This window comes from Mycteria americana, chromosome 19 (genome assembly GCF_035582795.1).
Source record: "Mycteria americana isolate JAX WOST 10 ecotype Jacksonville Zoo and Gardens chromosome 19, USCA_MyAme_1.0, whole genome shotgun sequence".
NCBI classification, from domain to species: Eukaryota; Metazoa; Chordata; class Aves; order Ciconiiformes; family Ciconiidae; genus Mycteria; species Mycteria americana.
In genome coordinates this window covers 1,250,654-1,266,593 of record NC_134383.1, presented here as the reverse complement: position 1 = coordinate 1,266,593, position 15,940 = coordinate 1,250,654, and the positions used below count along the sequence as shown (strand labels likewise).

At 64.8% G+C, this 15,940-nt stretch overlaps 2 protein-coding genes across 6 annotated transcripts in view; one reads left to right on the top strand and one right to left on the bottom strand.

Annotated features, from left to right (window-relative positions):
• Nucleotides 1-90: 90 nt before the first annotated feature.
• BACE1 (beta-secretase 1) lies at nucleotides 91-10,616 on the top strand. 2 transcript variants are annotated; one of them, XM_075521361.1, is made up of 10 exons: nucleotides 91-505; nucleotides 4,619-4,707; nucleotides 5,243-5,459; nucleotides 5,754-5,891; nucleotides 5,988-6,122; nucleotides 6,265-6,366; nucleotides 6,510-6,659; nucleotides 6,812-6,983; nucleotides 7,076-7,351; nucleotides 9,367-10,616. In XM_075521361.1, the coding sequence occupies exons 1-9, from the start codon at nucleotides 260-262 to the stop codon at nucleotides 7,315-7,317; spliced, it is 1,491 nt and encodes a 496-aa protein (XP_075377476.1). In that variant the 5' UTR covers nucleotides 91-259; the 3' UTR covers nucleotides 7,318-7,351; nucleotides 9,367-10,616. The 2 variants fall into 2 exon arrangements, with proteins under 2 accessions (XP_075377476.1, XP_075377475.1); XM_075521360.1 differs by having other exon boundaries at nucleotides 9,343-10,616.
• Nucleotides 10,522-15,940, bottom strand: part of RNF214 (ring finger protein 214) — a 9,055-nt gene continuing 3,636 nt past the window's right edge. Inside the window, exons 7-15 of one of the 4 annotated variants that reach the window (XM_075521355.1) lie at nucleotides 15,017-15,209; nucleotides 14,656-14,744; nucleotides 14,392-14,494; nucleotides 13,837-13,935; nucleotides 13,103-13,479; nucleotides 12,410-12,545; nucleotides 11,992-12,099; nucleotides 11,511-11,606; nucleotides 10,522-10,777 (exon numbers count right to left, since the gene is read on the bottom strand). In XM_075521355.1, coding sequence (XP_075377470.1) covers nucleotides 10,712-10,777; nucleotides 11,511-11,606; nucleotides 11,992-12,099; nucleotides 12,410-12,545; nucleotides 13,103-13,479; nucleotides 13,837-13,935; nucleotides 14,392-14,494; nucleotides 14,656-14,744; nucleotides 15,017-15,209 — 1,267 coding nt within the window. In that variant the 3' untranslated portion in view covers nucleotides 10,522-10,711. The remainder of the gene's footprint in view (nucleotides 10,778-11,510; nucleotides 11,607-11,991; nucleotides 12,100-12,409; nucleotides 12,546-13,102; nucleotides 13,480-13,836; nucleotides 13,936-14,391; nucleotides 14,495-14,655; nucleotides 14,745-15,016; nucleotides 15,210-15,940) is intronic. The other 3 variants (XM_075521357.1, XM_075521358.1, XM_075521359.1) reach the window with 3 other exon arrangements.

Below are 15,940 nucleotides of genomic sequence, written 5' to 3'. Positions count from 1 at the left end.
CGGCGCTTCCGCCGGCGGGCGGGGTGCGGGCGGGCGGCGCGGCGGGCGCGGGCGGGCTTTCCGGGGCGGGGAGCGGCGCGCCGCCATGCCCGCCGCCCGGCTCGGCCCCGCCGCGCCGCCTGCCCGCCCCGGCGCGGCCGCCCGGCCGAGGCGCGGGGCGCTGCGGGCCCGCTAGGCGCCGTCCCCCGCCCGCGGGGAGGAGGGCTTTCCGGGGCGGGGAGCCGGCGGTGCCGCCGAGGGCGCGGGCAGGGCTGCGGCGATGGCTGCCGCCTGGCCCTGGCTGCTGCTGTGGCTGGGGGCGGCCGCCCTGCGCGCCCGCCCGGCCCCGCCGCGCATCCGGCTGCCGCTGCGGGGCGGCGCGGCCCTGCCGCCGGGCCCCCGGGCGCGCCGGGCGCCGGAGGAGGCCGAGCGGGGCGGCAGCTTCGTGGAGATGATCGACAACCTGCGGGGCAAGTCCGGGCAGGGCTACTACGTGGAGATGACGGTGGGCAGCCCCCCGCAGAAGGTAGGCGGCGGCGGGGCGAGCCCTCGGGCGCGGGCTCCGCGCCCTTCCCGGCGCGCAGGGGGGCCGCGGGGCCGCCGGGCTGGGCCTGGGGCCGGCCCCCGCGCCGGCCCCTTCGGGCCGCGGGGCTGCGGCGGAGGCGCCCTGCGGCGGGCACCGCGGCCGGCGCGCCGCTCTCGCCGCGGGCTCGGGAAGCTCCCCCGGTCCCGCTCCTTCTCGGGGGGCCGGCGGCAGGCGCCCCCCGCCCCGGCCGGCCCACGCCCGCGCTGCCCGGGCGCGCCGGGCCGAGGCGGCGGGTGCCGCGGGGCCGCTCGCCGCGGCGGGTGCGGGGCGGGCCGGGCCGCAGCCGTCCCTGCCGAGCCGAGGGGTGCCGGCGCGGTGCGTGGGCGGCGGGCGGGCGGCGCGGCCGTGGCCGTGGGCCTGTCTGCAGCGAGGGCACGTGCGGGCGCGAAGGAGCCGCGGGGCCGAGCCCCGCGCTCGCCCCTTCCCCGCACGGCGCCCGGCGCAGCCGCTGCCCGCCCGGCCCCGCGTCCTGCTGCCCGGCTGGGCGAGTCCTGCAGAGCTCGCTCCTCCGGGGCTCCTGGGCGAGGTCGTCGCTGCGCCGGAGTCCCGTCCCCCCCCCCCGCGAGCGGGAGCCAGGGACGGCCTCGCTGGAAAGGGGCCCGCGGGGCGGGCAGAGCAGCAGCCGGCGCAGCGGCGGGCTCCGCTCCTGCCCCGTCTCTGTCAGCGTCCCTCGCGTCCCGGGAGCTGCGCTGCCCGGCTCGCGCGCGGGGCACCGGCGGCCTGCGCGCTGGGGACGGGATGGGTGCCCAGGGCCGGATGGGTGCCCAGGGCCGGACGGGTGCCCAGGGCCGGGTGCCGGCCACGCAGCCCAGGGCGGAGCGGCTCGTCCCCTCTCTCACGGGTGACGTTGCCCCTGCCGAATCCTTTTGCGCCCGTACGCTCGTACCTACTGCCGTCAGCGGCAGCTCCGGCCCACGGGGCGGAGGGGGCCAGCTGGGTGCTCGAGGCTCCCCGTTCCTTCCAGCGCAGGGCCGGGCTCCCGCGCGCCTGCCACCCACCGCGTGGGCTGGTGCTGCCGAAACACCCAGCGCCCACGCAGACTCTGAAGTAAAGGCTGGCTTTTCCCCACGAGCTGGCTCCGTCCCGGGTGCCCGGCACGGCTCTGCACACGTGGCGGGAGAGAGCGACGCGAGCGAGACCTGAACCGCGGCCGGGGGAGTAATACCGCCGCCACAGAAATCGGGTCTCTCGGAGCGCTTTCGCGTTGTCCCTGTCTGCCTGGGATTTATTCTCTGCCCTGGCAGGGTACGTTTAGGGAAAAACGGAGGAGATTATTTCTAAAATCTAGTTTTAAATGTGATTTCATCATCTTTTGCCTGGGACCTGCCACGTGTCGCAGCTGCCAGATAATTTCCATGCGAACCACCTGTTTCCAGGCACTCGTGCGTTTCTGAACCAGTCACCCTTTTGGGCAGCATCTTCCAGCCTTGGACTCCTTCCAAATGTGAACGTGGTGCGTGTGCGTGCGCGCGCATGTGTGTGCGTGCTGGAGCAAAATCCCTCCAGGCGTTGTAATGGAATTAAAAGATTCACATGAAAGAGTATGGCTGTGCATGTGCAGGAAATCGGGGAGCGGGGAGGGTGTTTATCGGGGGGGGGGGCCTGCATCCTTCTCAAAGGCGCCCGGGCGCCCCGCTCTCCCCCAGCAGCCCGTCTCCCTCCTCACCTTCCTTTCACCTGGTGCTGGCAAGGAAGTTTCTTTATTCCGTTGCGCTTTCATTTTGGTTCTGAGCTGTGCTGCACTGCGAAGCCACCGTCAGCAGTTAATTGCTCTCACGCTCAATGTCCCTTAGCATGTTGGTTACGCTGCACGCTCACGCCAGGCTCCCCAGGACCGGCGGATTCATAAATACACGGCAAAGAGGGTGGGAGCCGAGCATCGGGAGCCGGTGCATCGGGACGGATGGTGAAGGCTCGGTGCCTCTGCGAGCAGGTCAAGGCTTGCCGCCCCGGGAGCGGCACGCAGCGCTAGGGCACGCGCTGTGCAGAGCCGCTGCTCCTGCCAAGGTGCCCGGAGGGGCTGTCACTTCCAGGGAGCAGCGGACGGGTTTCAAACAGCATCCCTGCCACGCACGTCCTGGCCTCGCTGGTTCACGTGTCTGGCCTGGCCTGAATCGACAGCTGGGCTGAGGCTCAAGGATGCGGGTCCTCTCCATCGGGTCCTGCAGACGGAGCCTGCAGGCTGTGGGTCGCTGCCGCTGCTCCTGCCGTTGCCTGCGCCCATAGGACCCGCCAGCCTGGCGGGGAACGGCCGGGGTTGGGGCTGTCTGGCCGCCGAGGGGTTGCGTTCGGGGCTCGGGTGGTGGCGGCTTGCTTGGCCTCCCTGGCACAACTGCTGCTCTCGGACGGGCGAGAGCAAAAACCCTCCCTGCCGCCTGCGTCCTCTCCCTGCAGCGTCAGCTCAGCAGGTCTTTCTCCAGGGAAACCCGTCTCCTCTGGGTACCCCGGGGACCAGCAGAAATGAGCTGTGCCGAGCAGATGGCCCCTAATGACCGATCAAACAGAACCGCCCTGGGAACGGCCCGGGCGCAGCGGCAGAGGCTGCCGGTGCCGGGTTGCCAGGGGAAGGTCGGGCTGCGCAGCGGGCGCTGAGCTGGCCCGGCAGCTCTCGGCGCTTGCCCGAGGCGGGGATACTGGAGGGGCGAACGTGCCGCTCTGGTCTTTACCCGTGGCCCGATACGTTGCCCTAGGCAAGAAGCCAGCCTGGGGTCGGGGGAGACTGTCCCCCAGCGCAGCAGGGGGCTGTGGGCAAGGGGCGCCCAGGACTTGCCGCCCACAGCCAGCCCCTGTCAGCGGGCCGTGGAGAAAACTCTGGCAGCTGTAGCCCAGCGCTTTTGCGATTAGCACAAGCACGTTAGCCTCCTTCCTCTCCCCTCTGACTCCACAGATTAAGGGCCGAAGCCCTGGCGCGCTGCTGGCCAAGCACCCCCCGGGGCTGGCGGTCAGAGCTCGCCCCGCAGCTCTGCCGCCCAGCACGGCCGGGAGCCCCGTGGAGCCCTGCAGAGCCCCGCTCCCACCCCAGCGGTCCCCACTCCGCTCCTCGCAGGGCAGAAGGGGCCGCGGGCAGGGTTCAGCTGGGGCAGGATCCGGCTAGCCCGCTCCCGGCCCCGCCGGCGGGACGCTTGCCAAACCCTGCCTGTGAGCTGGTAATCCAGGGCACAGGCAGAAATGAATCGGGAGCAGAGCTCAGCATATGGATGGCCGATTAGCGGACCCAGCGATCCGTGGCAGCTTGTGTACCATCGGCCCTTCCGACCAGCTTTGCGAGCGAATTGGGTTTCCTGGCAAGGGGAGCCCGGGCGCCCCGTCTTGCTGCTGCTCTCTCCAGCCCCGCGACGCCCTGCTGGGTGCTTGCCGAATCCTGCCTGCGGATTCAGGCACTGGGCGCGGGGGCCGAGGCCGGGCGGTGCTGACAGGAGAGCTCACGCTCTGTTTGCACGGTGCCGGACAATGTTTGCTTTTCGTGCAACACCCTGACGTCGCTGACTCCTGCTCCACCACTGCGTCCTCTCGCACAGCGTCTCTGAGCTGCCCCCGGGCACGGCAAAAGAGGGCCCCTGCTCAGCTCGGGGCTCTGCGCCGCTGCACGGCATCCCTCCTGCCTCCTGGAGCCCGTCTGGACGCAACAGGCACCAGGGCAGCCTCCCTGCCCTGCCTCTGCCTCTCCCTCTGCTGCTGCCAGGGCAGAGGGCCCTCCGTGCCCACGTAGGGTGGGCTGAGCCCTGCCAGCCCCGGGCAGCAGCACGCAGGGCTGTGCCGGGGAGCCCGAGCCCGCCCGCCGCTGCCCACTGCCAGCCGTGGGGCTGGCAGAGAGCCCGGCTGCCGGGCAGGGGCGAGCGGGGCAGGCCCTGGCCCCGGTCGGGAGGGCAGAGCCAGGCTCGCTGCCGGGAAGCCTGGTGCAGCCAGAGCCGGGAAGCGCACGGTACGGCAGCCACCGCGTGCCAGGCGCGGGGACGGGGAAAGCGTCGCTCGCCTGCGGCGCCAGAGCGGGGCGGACGGTACAGCAGGGTCCCACCGCAGTCACGAGCCTCCCCGTCTCTCTTCTTTCTCCAGCTGAATATCCTGGTGGACACAGGGAGCAGTAACTTCGCTGTGGGAGCTGCGCCTCACCCCTTCCTCCGGAGATACTACCAGCGGCAGCTGTGAGTACGCTGGGGGGACGCAGAGAGGACAGCCACCGCTCCTTGTGCCCGTGACGCAGCCCCGGCCCCACCGAGGCGTGCTGTCCCTTCTTGCTGGGCGTCCAGCCAGACCCTGCCAGGTACCGCCAGCCTGCAAGCTGGCTGGGTCCGCATGGCCCCTTCTGTGCCCGGAGAAGGAGGGGCCCCTCGGCCGCCTGTCCGCCCTCCCAGAACGTTTGAGACGGTGTCTGGGCTGCTGGCCGTTGTGCACGGCAAACAACAGCTGGGCTTGTCCCCCGCACGCCCCGTGACAGCCTTGGCCCGGGCCGTAAGGAGCCATCCTGGTGCTTCACCGACCCGTGGTGAGGCTCCCCAACAGCCGCACGTGCGGAGAAACGCGCTGTCCTCGCCCAGCCACGCCAACCTGCGGGCCAGGCACGCCTCTACGCTTGCAAATGCTCGGCTACGCGTGCACGCGCTCCCAGCGTCACCCAGCGTGCGGGCACCCGCTCCTCCTCCGCGCGGATCTTACTCCGGCCCTTTGACACCGTTGCAGGTCCAGCACCTACCGTGACCTGCGGAAGGGTGTGTACGTACCCTACACCCAGGGCAAGTGGGAAGGGGAACTGGGCACCGACCTTGTCACCATCCCCCACGGCCCCAACGTCACCGTCAGAGCCAACATCGCTGCCATCACGGAGTCGGACAAGTTCTTCATCAACGGCTCCAACTGGGAAGGGATCCTGGGGCTGGCGTACGCCGAGATCGCCCGGGTGAGTCCTGGCTCACAGCCGGCCGGGCCCCAGCTCCGCCTGGCCCTGCCGGCAGACGCGGGCACCCTGCCCCGGCGGGGTTCGATTGCCTCTTTGCTCGGCTCTACTCGGTCCCCTGGGGCCCAGCTTGCAGCTGGGCCGGCGGCCTTGAGCCCTGCTCCAACAGCACGCGGAGCCAGGATCCCCGGGGACACAGCGGCCCCGGCGAGGGGAGCTCCCCCGGGCACGGAGAGCCCCTGCAGAAGGGATAGCGCTGACACATCCCTGTCCTGCCTCTGCTTTCTCCCCCACCAGCCCGACGACAGCCTGGAGCCCTTCTTTGACTCCTTGGTGAAGCAGACCCGGGTGCCCAACATCTTCTCCCTCCAGCTTTGCGGGGCAGGCTTCTCGCCCAACGAGACGGAGGCGGTGGCGTCGGTGGGGGGCAGCATGGTGAGTGCTCTGCAGGCAGCGGGCAGGCCGGTGGGGCTGCCCGCGGGGGACGTGCCCCGGCCGGAGGGTGGCAGCGCCTTTCCGTCTCTGCTGCAGATCATTGGTGGCATCGACCGCTCGCTGTACGTGGGTGACATCTGGTACACACCCATCCGGAAGGAGTGGTACTACGAGGTCATCATCGTCAAGCTGGAGGTCAACGGGCAGGACCTGAACATGGACTGCAAAGAGGTGAGGGGGCGCCGGGGGAGCCTGCCCGTCGGGGCGCCGCTGGCGCTGCTGCTGGAGGCGTGCGCCTTCGGTCTGAGGGGCATCGGGAGGGGAGCGGGGCTGAGGTCTTGCGCCTGGGTCACTCCTCCTCTTCTGCCCCCAGTACAACTACGACAAGAGTATCGTGGACAGCGGGACCACCAACCTCAGGCTGCCAAAGAAGGTGTTCGAGGCTGCCGTGAAATCCATCAAAACAGCTTCTTCGGTCAGTAAAACCCGTCCCTCCCCCGCGGGCACGTCCCCAGGGCCAGTGGGGGGCTGCAGGCAGCGCGGCTGCCCGTCACCAGCCTGGGCGTCTCTGCTGCCTGCCCGGCGCGGCCCCGCTCACCTCCCCTTTCCCTCTGGCAGACGGAGAAGTTCCCGGACGGCTTCTGGCTGGGGGAGCAGCTGGTTTGCTGGCAGGTCGGCACCACCCCCTGGCACATCTTCCCGGTCCTGTCCCTCTACCTGATGGGGGAGGCCACCAACCAGTCCTTCCGGATCACCATCCTGCCCCAGGTGAGCGTTGGCCCGGCCAGACCCTGCCCGGTGCTGAGCCGGAGGGCGGGCTGGAGCCGGTCGCGTGGGCAGGACCGTGCCGGGTGGGCGCAGCTGCCCGCCCCGGGAGCTCTGCCCCCTCCCCGTTCCCGACGGCGCCTCTCTTCCTGCAGCAATACCTGCGCCCGGTGGAGGACGTGGCCACCTCTCAGGACGACTGCTACAAGTTCGCCATCTCCCAGTCCTCCACGGGCACCGTCATGGGCGCCGTTATCATGGAGGGCTTCTACGTGGTCTTCGACCGTGCGCGCAAGCGCATCGGCTTCGCTGTCAGCGCCTGCCACGGTGAGGGCTGGCCGGAGGGAGGGAGAGGCGGAGGGGACGTGGACGCGCGGGGGTAGCGCAGTGGCCGGAGCCCCGCCTTCTCCCGCCCGCAGTGCACGACGAGTTTCGGACGGCCGCGGTGGAGGGACCCTACCTGCACTCCAACATGGAGGACTGCGGCTACAACATCCCGCAGACGGACGAGTCCACCCTGATGACCATCGCCTACGTCATGGCAGCCATCTGCGCCCTCTTCATGCTGCCCCTCTGCCTCATGGTGTTCCAGTGGCGCTGCTTCCACTGCCTGCGGCGGGACCACGACGACTTTGCCGACGACATATCCTTGCTGAAGTGACGGCGGAGCGTGGGGGCAGCCCCGGGGGCCGCAGGTGAGGCAGCAGGGCAGGGAGAGGTAGGTCCTTTCCCCGGGGGCTGGAGCGTGGAGGCAGAGCGGCAGCGTGGGGAGCTCAGACCCCCAGCCCAGGCCCTCCTGGCCCTGGGGGACTCGCTGCCCATCGGGGCCAGCGGGCCGGCAGCAGCCGTGGGAGCCCCAGGCCTGGGCTGCGTTCATCTGGGACCTACAGAAAGAGCGTGGCAGCTGGGGAGGGGGGGGAGAGCGCAGCAACCCCGTCCCGGGGGCTGGGGGCAGCTTCTCTGCTCCGGCACCAGGATGGGCCGGGCTGTCCCACGCTCTCCTGCCCAGCCCTGCCAAGCTTGACGGAGCCACGCTGACGAGCCGTGCCCTGCCCGTCCCCTGTCTCCCTCCACCCCTGGGCGGCTGCCCTTCTCGGCCCGCTCCGCTGGGAAGCCGCCAGCCCCGGCTCTCCGTGTAGGGAGCCGTGCGCGCGTGCACGCGCGCCGCGGCCGTGCCTTCCCCGTGCGGCTCCCTGCCCGGGACGCCTGCCCGAGCCGGACTCCAGGGTTCGCATCCCCGGAGCCTCCCGTCCCCAGCCCCGGGCTTTTCGGAGGCAGCCACGCAGGGCCAGCCTGGGGCTGCCCGGACAGGAGCAGCCAGAGGCCGGCTTTCCCTCCCATCCTCCTGCTCCCCCGTACACCGCTCGCTCTAACATTTCCCGTGGCATTTCCCCTGCTCTCCCAAACTGTCCTTCCGCTGCCGCCAGCCCCAGGGCTCCCCGTGCCCACGCCGCCCTCCCGGCTGCCTCCCGGGACAGGCAGGAGCAGGCACCCATCCTCTCCCACCCCGCTTTTGCTCGCCACGTCCCAGAAGCGGCGTCCCCCGCAAGCACCCTGCAGCCTGCTACGCACAGAAGCCGCGCGCCAGGAGAGCGCCAAGTACCCAAGCCCGGCCGCTCCCCAGCCCACCCGCCCGACCGAAAGCCATAGGGGAGCCAGCGCTGGGCTCGGCCAGCCCCCGCCCGCAGCCCCTGCCCTGCCAGCGCTGGCGAGCCCCACGGCGCGGGCACAGCGGCTCCTCTCCGCTCGCTCCGCGCGTCCCTGCGTCCTGGCCCTGGCCGGGCCCCGGCTCCCGAGGCACGAGACACCCTGGCAGCTCGGGGACAGGCAGCGGCTGTGGGCACTGCAGCATTTATTATTTTTTAAACACGTGGTTCTATTTATTTCATTTTTTTTTTATAATGCGAGTCACTGGTAGTGCAGCTGTGCAGAGTCAGAGCGTGTATATAGCAGGTCCCATGCCACACGCGGGTGTACAAATAACGGCCGCTTCTCACCTGTACGATATATACATATATCTCTATTTTTAATTCTAGCGCTGAAAGCCACTGTTCCAAACCCAACGTTAGGGGGTTTGGCCCTGTTTTGTTTTGGGGTTTTTTTTAATATTTTTAGCCCTCTGCTCAGTCCTAGGGCCTCGGCCGCAGCCCCAGGCCAGGGCCTCTCAGCAGCGGCGTGCTTGGGTGGAAGCACTTTATGGACCAGGGGGTTCTGGGTTGGCTTCGGAGGAGGTGGTGACAGCGACGGAGGGATGCAGGAGGAGGGCAGGGCTGGAGCACGCAGAGCAGTGGTTCACAAGCCGAAAGGACATAGAGCGCAGGAGGCACTTCTGGCCCCTCTTCCTACAGCAAAGGGAGGATTTTCAGCTATGGAAGGACGACCCTCCCCTTCTCCCTTCCCCAGGGCAGACGCCCGTGAGCTCGCAGGCAGTTGCTAATGCTGCGTTTCCTTGCTTCTCTGCCTCCAACTTGGACGGGAAAGCGCTTTGTTTTAAATTAAAAGGCAGCGTTCCTCCATGAGCAGAAGACAGGGCTACCTGCGGGGCCGGGGCCGAGCGGGCAGCTGCCCAGCAGAGGCAGGCGCAGGAGCCGAGCCGCCGGTTCAGGTGGGGACAGGGGCTAGGGGCTGGAGCACTGCAGGCCTGCAGTAAGCACCAAGCATAACGCTCGTTAACTAAATCCTGCAGTTAAATATTTCTTTGAAAAAGCAGCGAGGGAGCCAGCGCGCGAGGCAGGAGGAGGAAACGCATGCAGTGTAGGAGAGGCAAGCCAGCCCCAGCGCTGGGCACCGCCACAACAGCCCGTTACACGCTCCCCTAGACTGTCCCACTTCACTACTAGCGCGCTTGCAAGTAGCGTCCGGTTCCCGCGCCTTGCTCCGAAACCGCAAGCATCCAGCGATTCCGCTCCGGCGCAAGAGGGCAACGTTATGCAATTGCAGAGCGCGCAGAGACCTCCACACCCTCGTGCCTGCCCAGGACCCCCCCAGGATCCCAGAGACTCTGTTGTGGACCACTGCCTTAAAACACGCTGGCAAGCGTGCGCGTGCGCGTAGGAAGATTCGGACTGTGGCCACGTTCAGGCACGCTGCACCAGGCGGCGCTCGCACTGACCAACCCGGAGGCGTAGGCGCCTCTAGCAGTGCCGAATTCGTGCCACAGACTGCAAATAAGGGGGAAAAGATTCTACAGAGTAAGTGCAAGATTTTAAGCGGTGCTGAGCACCTCGCAATCCCACCGAAATCCATGGAGAAAGGGTTGGTGCGCCAGCCCGTGCTTTAGGAGAAAGTACAGGAGAGGGGAAACTAGGAACTGCAACAGGTTGGTTATCCCGAGCTGCAGCGCAGCCGAAGCCGTTCGCTCCTGAGCGCTCCCTCCCCAGGGCCCAGAGCTACAGCAGGGAACACCGGGTAAAGGCGTGTGCGGAGCTCTGCCCCGCCGGAGGGGGACGGGGACGGTTACCGCAGGCTGTCGCTGTAGACTCCAGTACTCTGTAACCTATTGTCTATGTAAGAACAATGAATGTTAACACGGTAAATTATTATTACATTAAAAAAAAAAAGACCACAAAAAACGCTCCGCATCTGCAACCTGTTCATTGCTGAGAGGGGAACTTACTGGGTGACGGACGTGGCCGGGGACCGGCCCGCCGGGGCACGGGGCGGCGAGGCGTCCCGCCAAGGGGAACGGTTTGCGGCAGGCGCGGAGCTGCTGGGAGCGCCGGCCCCGGAGAAGGAGCTGCTGGGAGCTAAGGGGGAAGAGGTAGTCACGGCAGCCAGCAGCGTCCCAGCAAGCAGGTTACGCTTTAACGCTCATCCGCAAGGAAGCCGGCGAGCTGCGAACTAAGAAATCAGGATCGGCACCAAATCACTGCATAATATACACACTTTATTTATGAATTTGTATGTATACAGACTTTCTATACACACATTACCTATATAATAAAAATGTACATGTGTATACATGGTCGTATAAATATAGAACTGTAGAAATCTTAGAACTGATCCTGTCTATTCACAGCAACTCCTCCTGTGGGACCGCTTTGTTCGAGTAGCCGTCATTTGAGACTTGGACAAAAGGGGCAAGTGTCATTTGTGTTGGTTTGTGCCCAGAATTTGATGCACTGGAAAAGAGAGACTTAGTCAAGAGCCACTGGCACAACTCAAGGGCGCTGTGAACAGCGTGGCATTACTTTTCCAGAGCGGTGCTGGCAAGGGCACTCGTTTTAGGGGATGGTCTCTTTTGCTCCTTCGAGACCGCCTCCATCAAAGGTCGCCATGCGGAGGGAGCCCTCTTCAACCTAGCAGGATCATCCGCCCCTCCTCAACACATGGTTTTCCATTTCCTCGGCAGTTGCTGGAGGCCCCAGAGCCATTGGGATGAGGGTTTGCCTATGCAGCTGAACCACCGCCTGCACTGCGGGATGAGGAAGCCTCCTCCTCTTCCCAAGAGCTCCTGGGCGCAGCCCCACAGTGCCCAGACACCTGGGCGACAGCTGGCAGCTCTCTCCATCGCCCTGTATTCTAGATCCTCCCAGACCCTGCTGCTCCAGGAAGGCGAAAGGCCAGGATCTAACCCTCCTAGCAGCGAGCGCAGGCTCGGGGGCAGGAAGAAGGACAGCCTGTTCCTAAAGCCACCGCCAAACGGCCACTCAGGGTGGCCCAGCTAGGAGTATGGAAAGGGGGGGGGGTGTGACAGGCTTGCAGACAAGTTGTTTATTGATCACACCCTTCTCCTGGCAAGATCTTAGGACAACAAGGACTCGCTACACGTGCCCAGGGCCCCCGGAAGGGCATCGGCGCTAGGAACCACTACGAGGAACCCAAGAGCAGCACACAGCGGGGAAGCACACTCACCTCCTTGTGCAGCACGTGCGAGCAGGCCATGGGGTGAAGGTCGCCGGGCTGCACAAGCTTCTGGCACATGAGACACAGCTTACAGGCAGCCGGGGTCTGGGACGAGCAGCGAGGGAACAGAAAGGAGACGGGCACGGAAGTCAGACACCCCAGCTCAGATCACGTATTCCACATTCCAGCTACTCGTCCTGCCAGCTGCAGCCAGGGGCCACAGTTTGCCCGATTCCTCCCTCTGCACACAGCCACCACGCGACGTTAGAGCTCTGACACCTCTCTTGCGGCCGTTCCCCTCTTCCCCAACGTGAAGCACAAAGGATCCACGCCCCTAACCCTTCCCTTCTACCTCACCAGCCCGAGTAGCTGCGTGAGGAGAGAGGTCCCAGCTTCACTGGCTCATCCTTTCGGCCACCTCTCACTGTGCTCCCTCCCTCCGCTTTCCCTGGGGATGGCGAAGCGCTCCAGGAAAGCCAAAAAGTCTTACGTGTGACGCTGTTCCAGGGTAAGCCACCTGGGCCGGGGGCAGGAACATGGGTGTGCTGATCTGAGGCAGCGGAGCAGAGAACATGGGGGCCCTGATTCGACTGAGAGGCTGCAGCGAGGCAAACAAGGCACATCAGAAAAGCCCAGAAGAAAAGGACGGCCGAGTCACCCCAAGTCACCTCGGGGAAAACCGCTCCCAAGAGTTACGCCGCAGTCGGCAGAAAGGGGAACCCAGGGGACACGCCTGACGCGCAGCCCAAGCCCGAGATCTGCGCGGTCCCGGCAGCGGGCCCCGCGCGGCTCAGCCGCAGGGAACCAGGGAGCAGGCGCCGCTTCTCACTGCTACCCAGGCTCCCCTTCCCCGCAGCCCCCCGCGAGGAGTCTGGCAGGCCCCTGCCGGCCCCCCGCCGCTCTCCCACCTGAGCCCCGGCCGCTGCCCGCTCCTGCTGCTCCGCCAGCTTGGCCGCCACCAGCTGGTTCAGCTCCTCCATGGTCAGACCCGCCATGGTCCTCCGAGCAGTCTTGATCTGCTGCAGGATGTTGGTGAGCTGGGCCCTGCAGGGACGGCAGCCTGCTAAGAGCTCCCAGCCACCGCCAGCAAGCCGAGCAGCCCCGACGAACGGGGACCCTCCGTCAACGGCCCTGCAACGCCGCTCCAGGCGAGCCAGCCACCCCAGCCCCGGGGGAAGCCCGTGTCACAGCAAAGGAGCGCGTGCTCTCAACCGTCTGCCGTCTACACGAGGCGAACCGCACGCTGAGCGAGCTTCTGTCCCCAAAATGCCGGGAAAGAGCGGGAAAGGCCAGCTGGAGCGCGAGACAGCGCCCACCTGTCGCGCAGCCAGGATGCAGCACCGCGGAGGCCGAAGGGCTCGCCTGAGGCAGCGCTGCGGGGCGGGTGCTCAAGTATCACTGCTGTCCTTTAGATAAAGCTCCAAACGTTTCTCGTTCCCAGTGCTATGGCAAACCTGACAGAGAGCACCCAGCCTTTGCTCCTCGCCTTCAGGCTTCCCTCACTTCCTCCAGACCCCGCAAGCGCCAAGAGGAGCTCCGCTTCCCCTCACATCCCACACACACGTCTTCATTCTCCGGGAAGGACAACGCGAGACACTTACTTGTTGCACTGTGGAAACCGAGTCAACAACTTCTCCAGCAGCTTTTCCAGCTTATCGGCCGGCTGCGGCCTGTGAAACTCTGGAGTGACGTTAACTCCTCCCAGGCCCGGCGGAGGAGGGATGGAGGCAGCGGGAGTCATGTGAGGGCTGTGCGTGCCAATAAGCGATGCCACTACAGGGCTGTTTCTTCCCTGGGAAGCGGGCAGCGGCGGGGAAGGCTGGTTGGGCCTGGAGATCGCAGGGTTCAGGAGAGGAAAGGAGAGCGCCCGAGGATCAGCACTCGGCATGACCATGGGAACGGGAACGGGTCCGATGGGAAACGGGAGCCTGGGAGTAAGGGATGGGTTGGGCTGGAATGCTGTCAGCATGAAATCTGTCTGAGAAAGAAAAACAGGGGGAGAAGAAAAGGCTGGTTAGAATAAGCCCATCCGAAAGCAGAGCTGAGTGCCTTCCTCCCCGGCCAGACAGGAGGTGGGCTGAACCGCAGGCACTGGCAGCTATACTCCTCACGGCGGGGGAAAGAGACCCTTCCCCTCCTCACCAGGGACAGCAGGTAAGCCCAGCCGCACAGGGGCCAGGACGGGACTCCAGAAAACCCAGTCCCACACAGCCTCCTTCGATGCACATAGCGCAGGCCGTGCCAGCTACGGGCCAGCGGGCAGGCTGGCCCCAGGGTCCCGCAGCAACTTCCCAGCAGTGAAAGCTCGTATTTGTTAGGCTGGAGAGGCACTCACTTCTGAGGGTGGAGGTGGCAGCGTTGGGGTTGGGATCTGTGGGAGGCTGCTCAGCTTTGTTCCGTTTCTCACCATCTGAATGTGGTCGTTGAACTGATCCTAGCAGAGAGGAAAGAAAACAGACACATTTAGCAAAGCCTCTGCCTGAGGAAGTTTGGGGCGCTGCGTGCCTACAACAGGCAGACTCCCCTGCCTGGGCAGAGCATGCGCAGCCCCAGAACGGCTGCAGGCCCTAAAGCGGACACAGTTTGGTTCCACAGGAGTCAAGAGAATGAAAAAGGACCCGGCGAGAGAAACACAGTAACTGCCTCTGCGATTAACCCAACACGCACTTTCATATCCACGTGGCTTATCCACACGCGCGAGCCTGAAGAGGCAGGCAGAAGATCTCTGCAGGCGCTCGCAAAGGCAGACCGACTGTGCCATGCTTTCGGGCACACAGCTTTTTCTGGGTCTCCGTCCTCTCCCAAAGAGGGTTGAAACTAAGCACGCAAAGTAGCGTCAGTGCAAAGAACCGCTCGCCGTTAGGCTGGGAGCCGTTCGGCAGCAACTTACTCGGACGCTTTCCTTGGTCATTCGTATCCTGTTCAGCCTCATCTCCCACTCCTGCTTTGGCCTCATCGTCTCCAGCGTGGGCGGTGCAGACCTGCAAGCACAACTAACCTTTCCCACTTGCAACTGCGCTCTCACCAGCAGCAAAGCGGGAGCAACTAACACCCCACGCCCTCCTGCCGCCCCCCATCAGGGCTCCCCTCCTCCGGCTGGGCGGGAAGAAGGGCTCACGCCCAGGCGAGAGCCACACAGACTACACGGACTTACTTGAGGTAGGTGAGGTGCAGCTCTGCTTCTTTTTCTGCTTCTTCTAGTTTCAACACCAGCAGCTCCTTTCGGCTCTCCAGGGACAGGATCTAGCAGAGAGAGGCCCCAGGTGAAGAGCAGGTTTTGTACTCCCTTGTTTCTTGCTGCCAGACTGCGACTGTAATCTCTTCGCTAAGCACCGTGCTAAGTTAGTTAGTCCCGACTAACTGATATTTGCCTATCCCTTCTCTTGTCCCACAGAGAGGGGGACTTAGGAGCAGTTGAGGATGAGGCTAATGTCACAGAATCATTCACTACAACCTGGAATCTTAAAAAGACTCTCTCCAACAACTGCTTTGCAGGTAAGAAGTCACCTACTAACCTCTGCTTTCCAGGCCCGTTCTGTCTCCTCAAGAATGTTCCTGTTGATTTCATTGTGCTGGTTCTTCAGCTTATCTAGCTCCATCTCCCATAGCTGCCTGCAGACAGAAACGGAACGAGCCTGCTTAGGCACTGGAGCGGCACGGAACAGGAGAGCTGACAAACTCCCACAAAACCGATCGATCCTGGTAGCTCTGGATGGGGTGGAAGCGTGGAAGATCGACAGCTTCCAGACCTTGACACCAGCCACAGTTCCGGAGGCTGCATGAGTCACCGTCCCAAGAGTGAGCTGTTCCAGAGCACGCAAACAAGCAGTGTGCAAACACGCTGGGCAAAACGAGAGGGGAATTCCCCTCGGCAAAACTCAGTCCAGCTCCAGGGAAAGGTGCGCAGGTCTGAACCAGGGAGCAACCTGCACCAGCACACAGAACTAAGCCGTTCTGATCCTGGAGAAGTTTAAAGCTGGCCCTTTCCACCTCTGTTATGCGAGTGTCTATGCCCGGATCTGGAGCGTCTCTGCCCAGCTTTAAAACACCCCAGCGTGCCAGAGTTTAAAGTAGTTGGACAGCTGTGGGGAACAGACAGAGAAAGAGGTTTGCCCTCTTTCTGGGAAGGTGAAATTCAATCAGAGGTAGCAGTTACAAGCTGAGTCAATCCACTGAGCCTAAACTCTAATCTTATGGGATCTTTGTGTCACAAGTATCTACGAGCCTGCTTGTGACCAGGATCAAAGAGGATTTAATCCAGAGACCGGGGGCACCAGCCTGCTGGAAGAAGAGATAAAACCTTTAGAGCGCACAACTGGACAGCACTGTTAGACCGCTCTCTCTAGCCTACCCCACCAGACGCATCAGATTCACTCCAAGGCAAAACGACTGGAAGGAAAAGAGCATTCAACAGCATTTATCCGGTAATAGATAAGAGC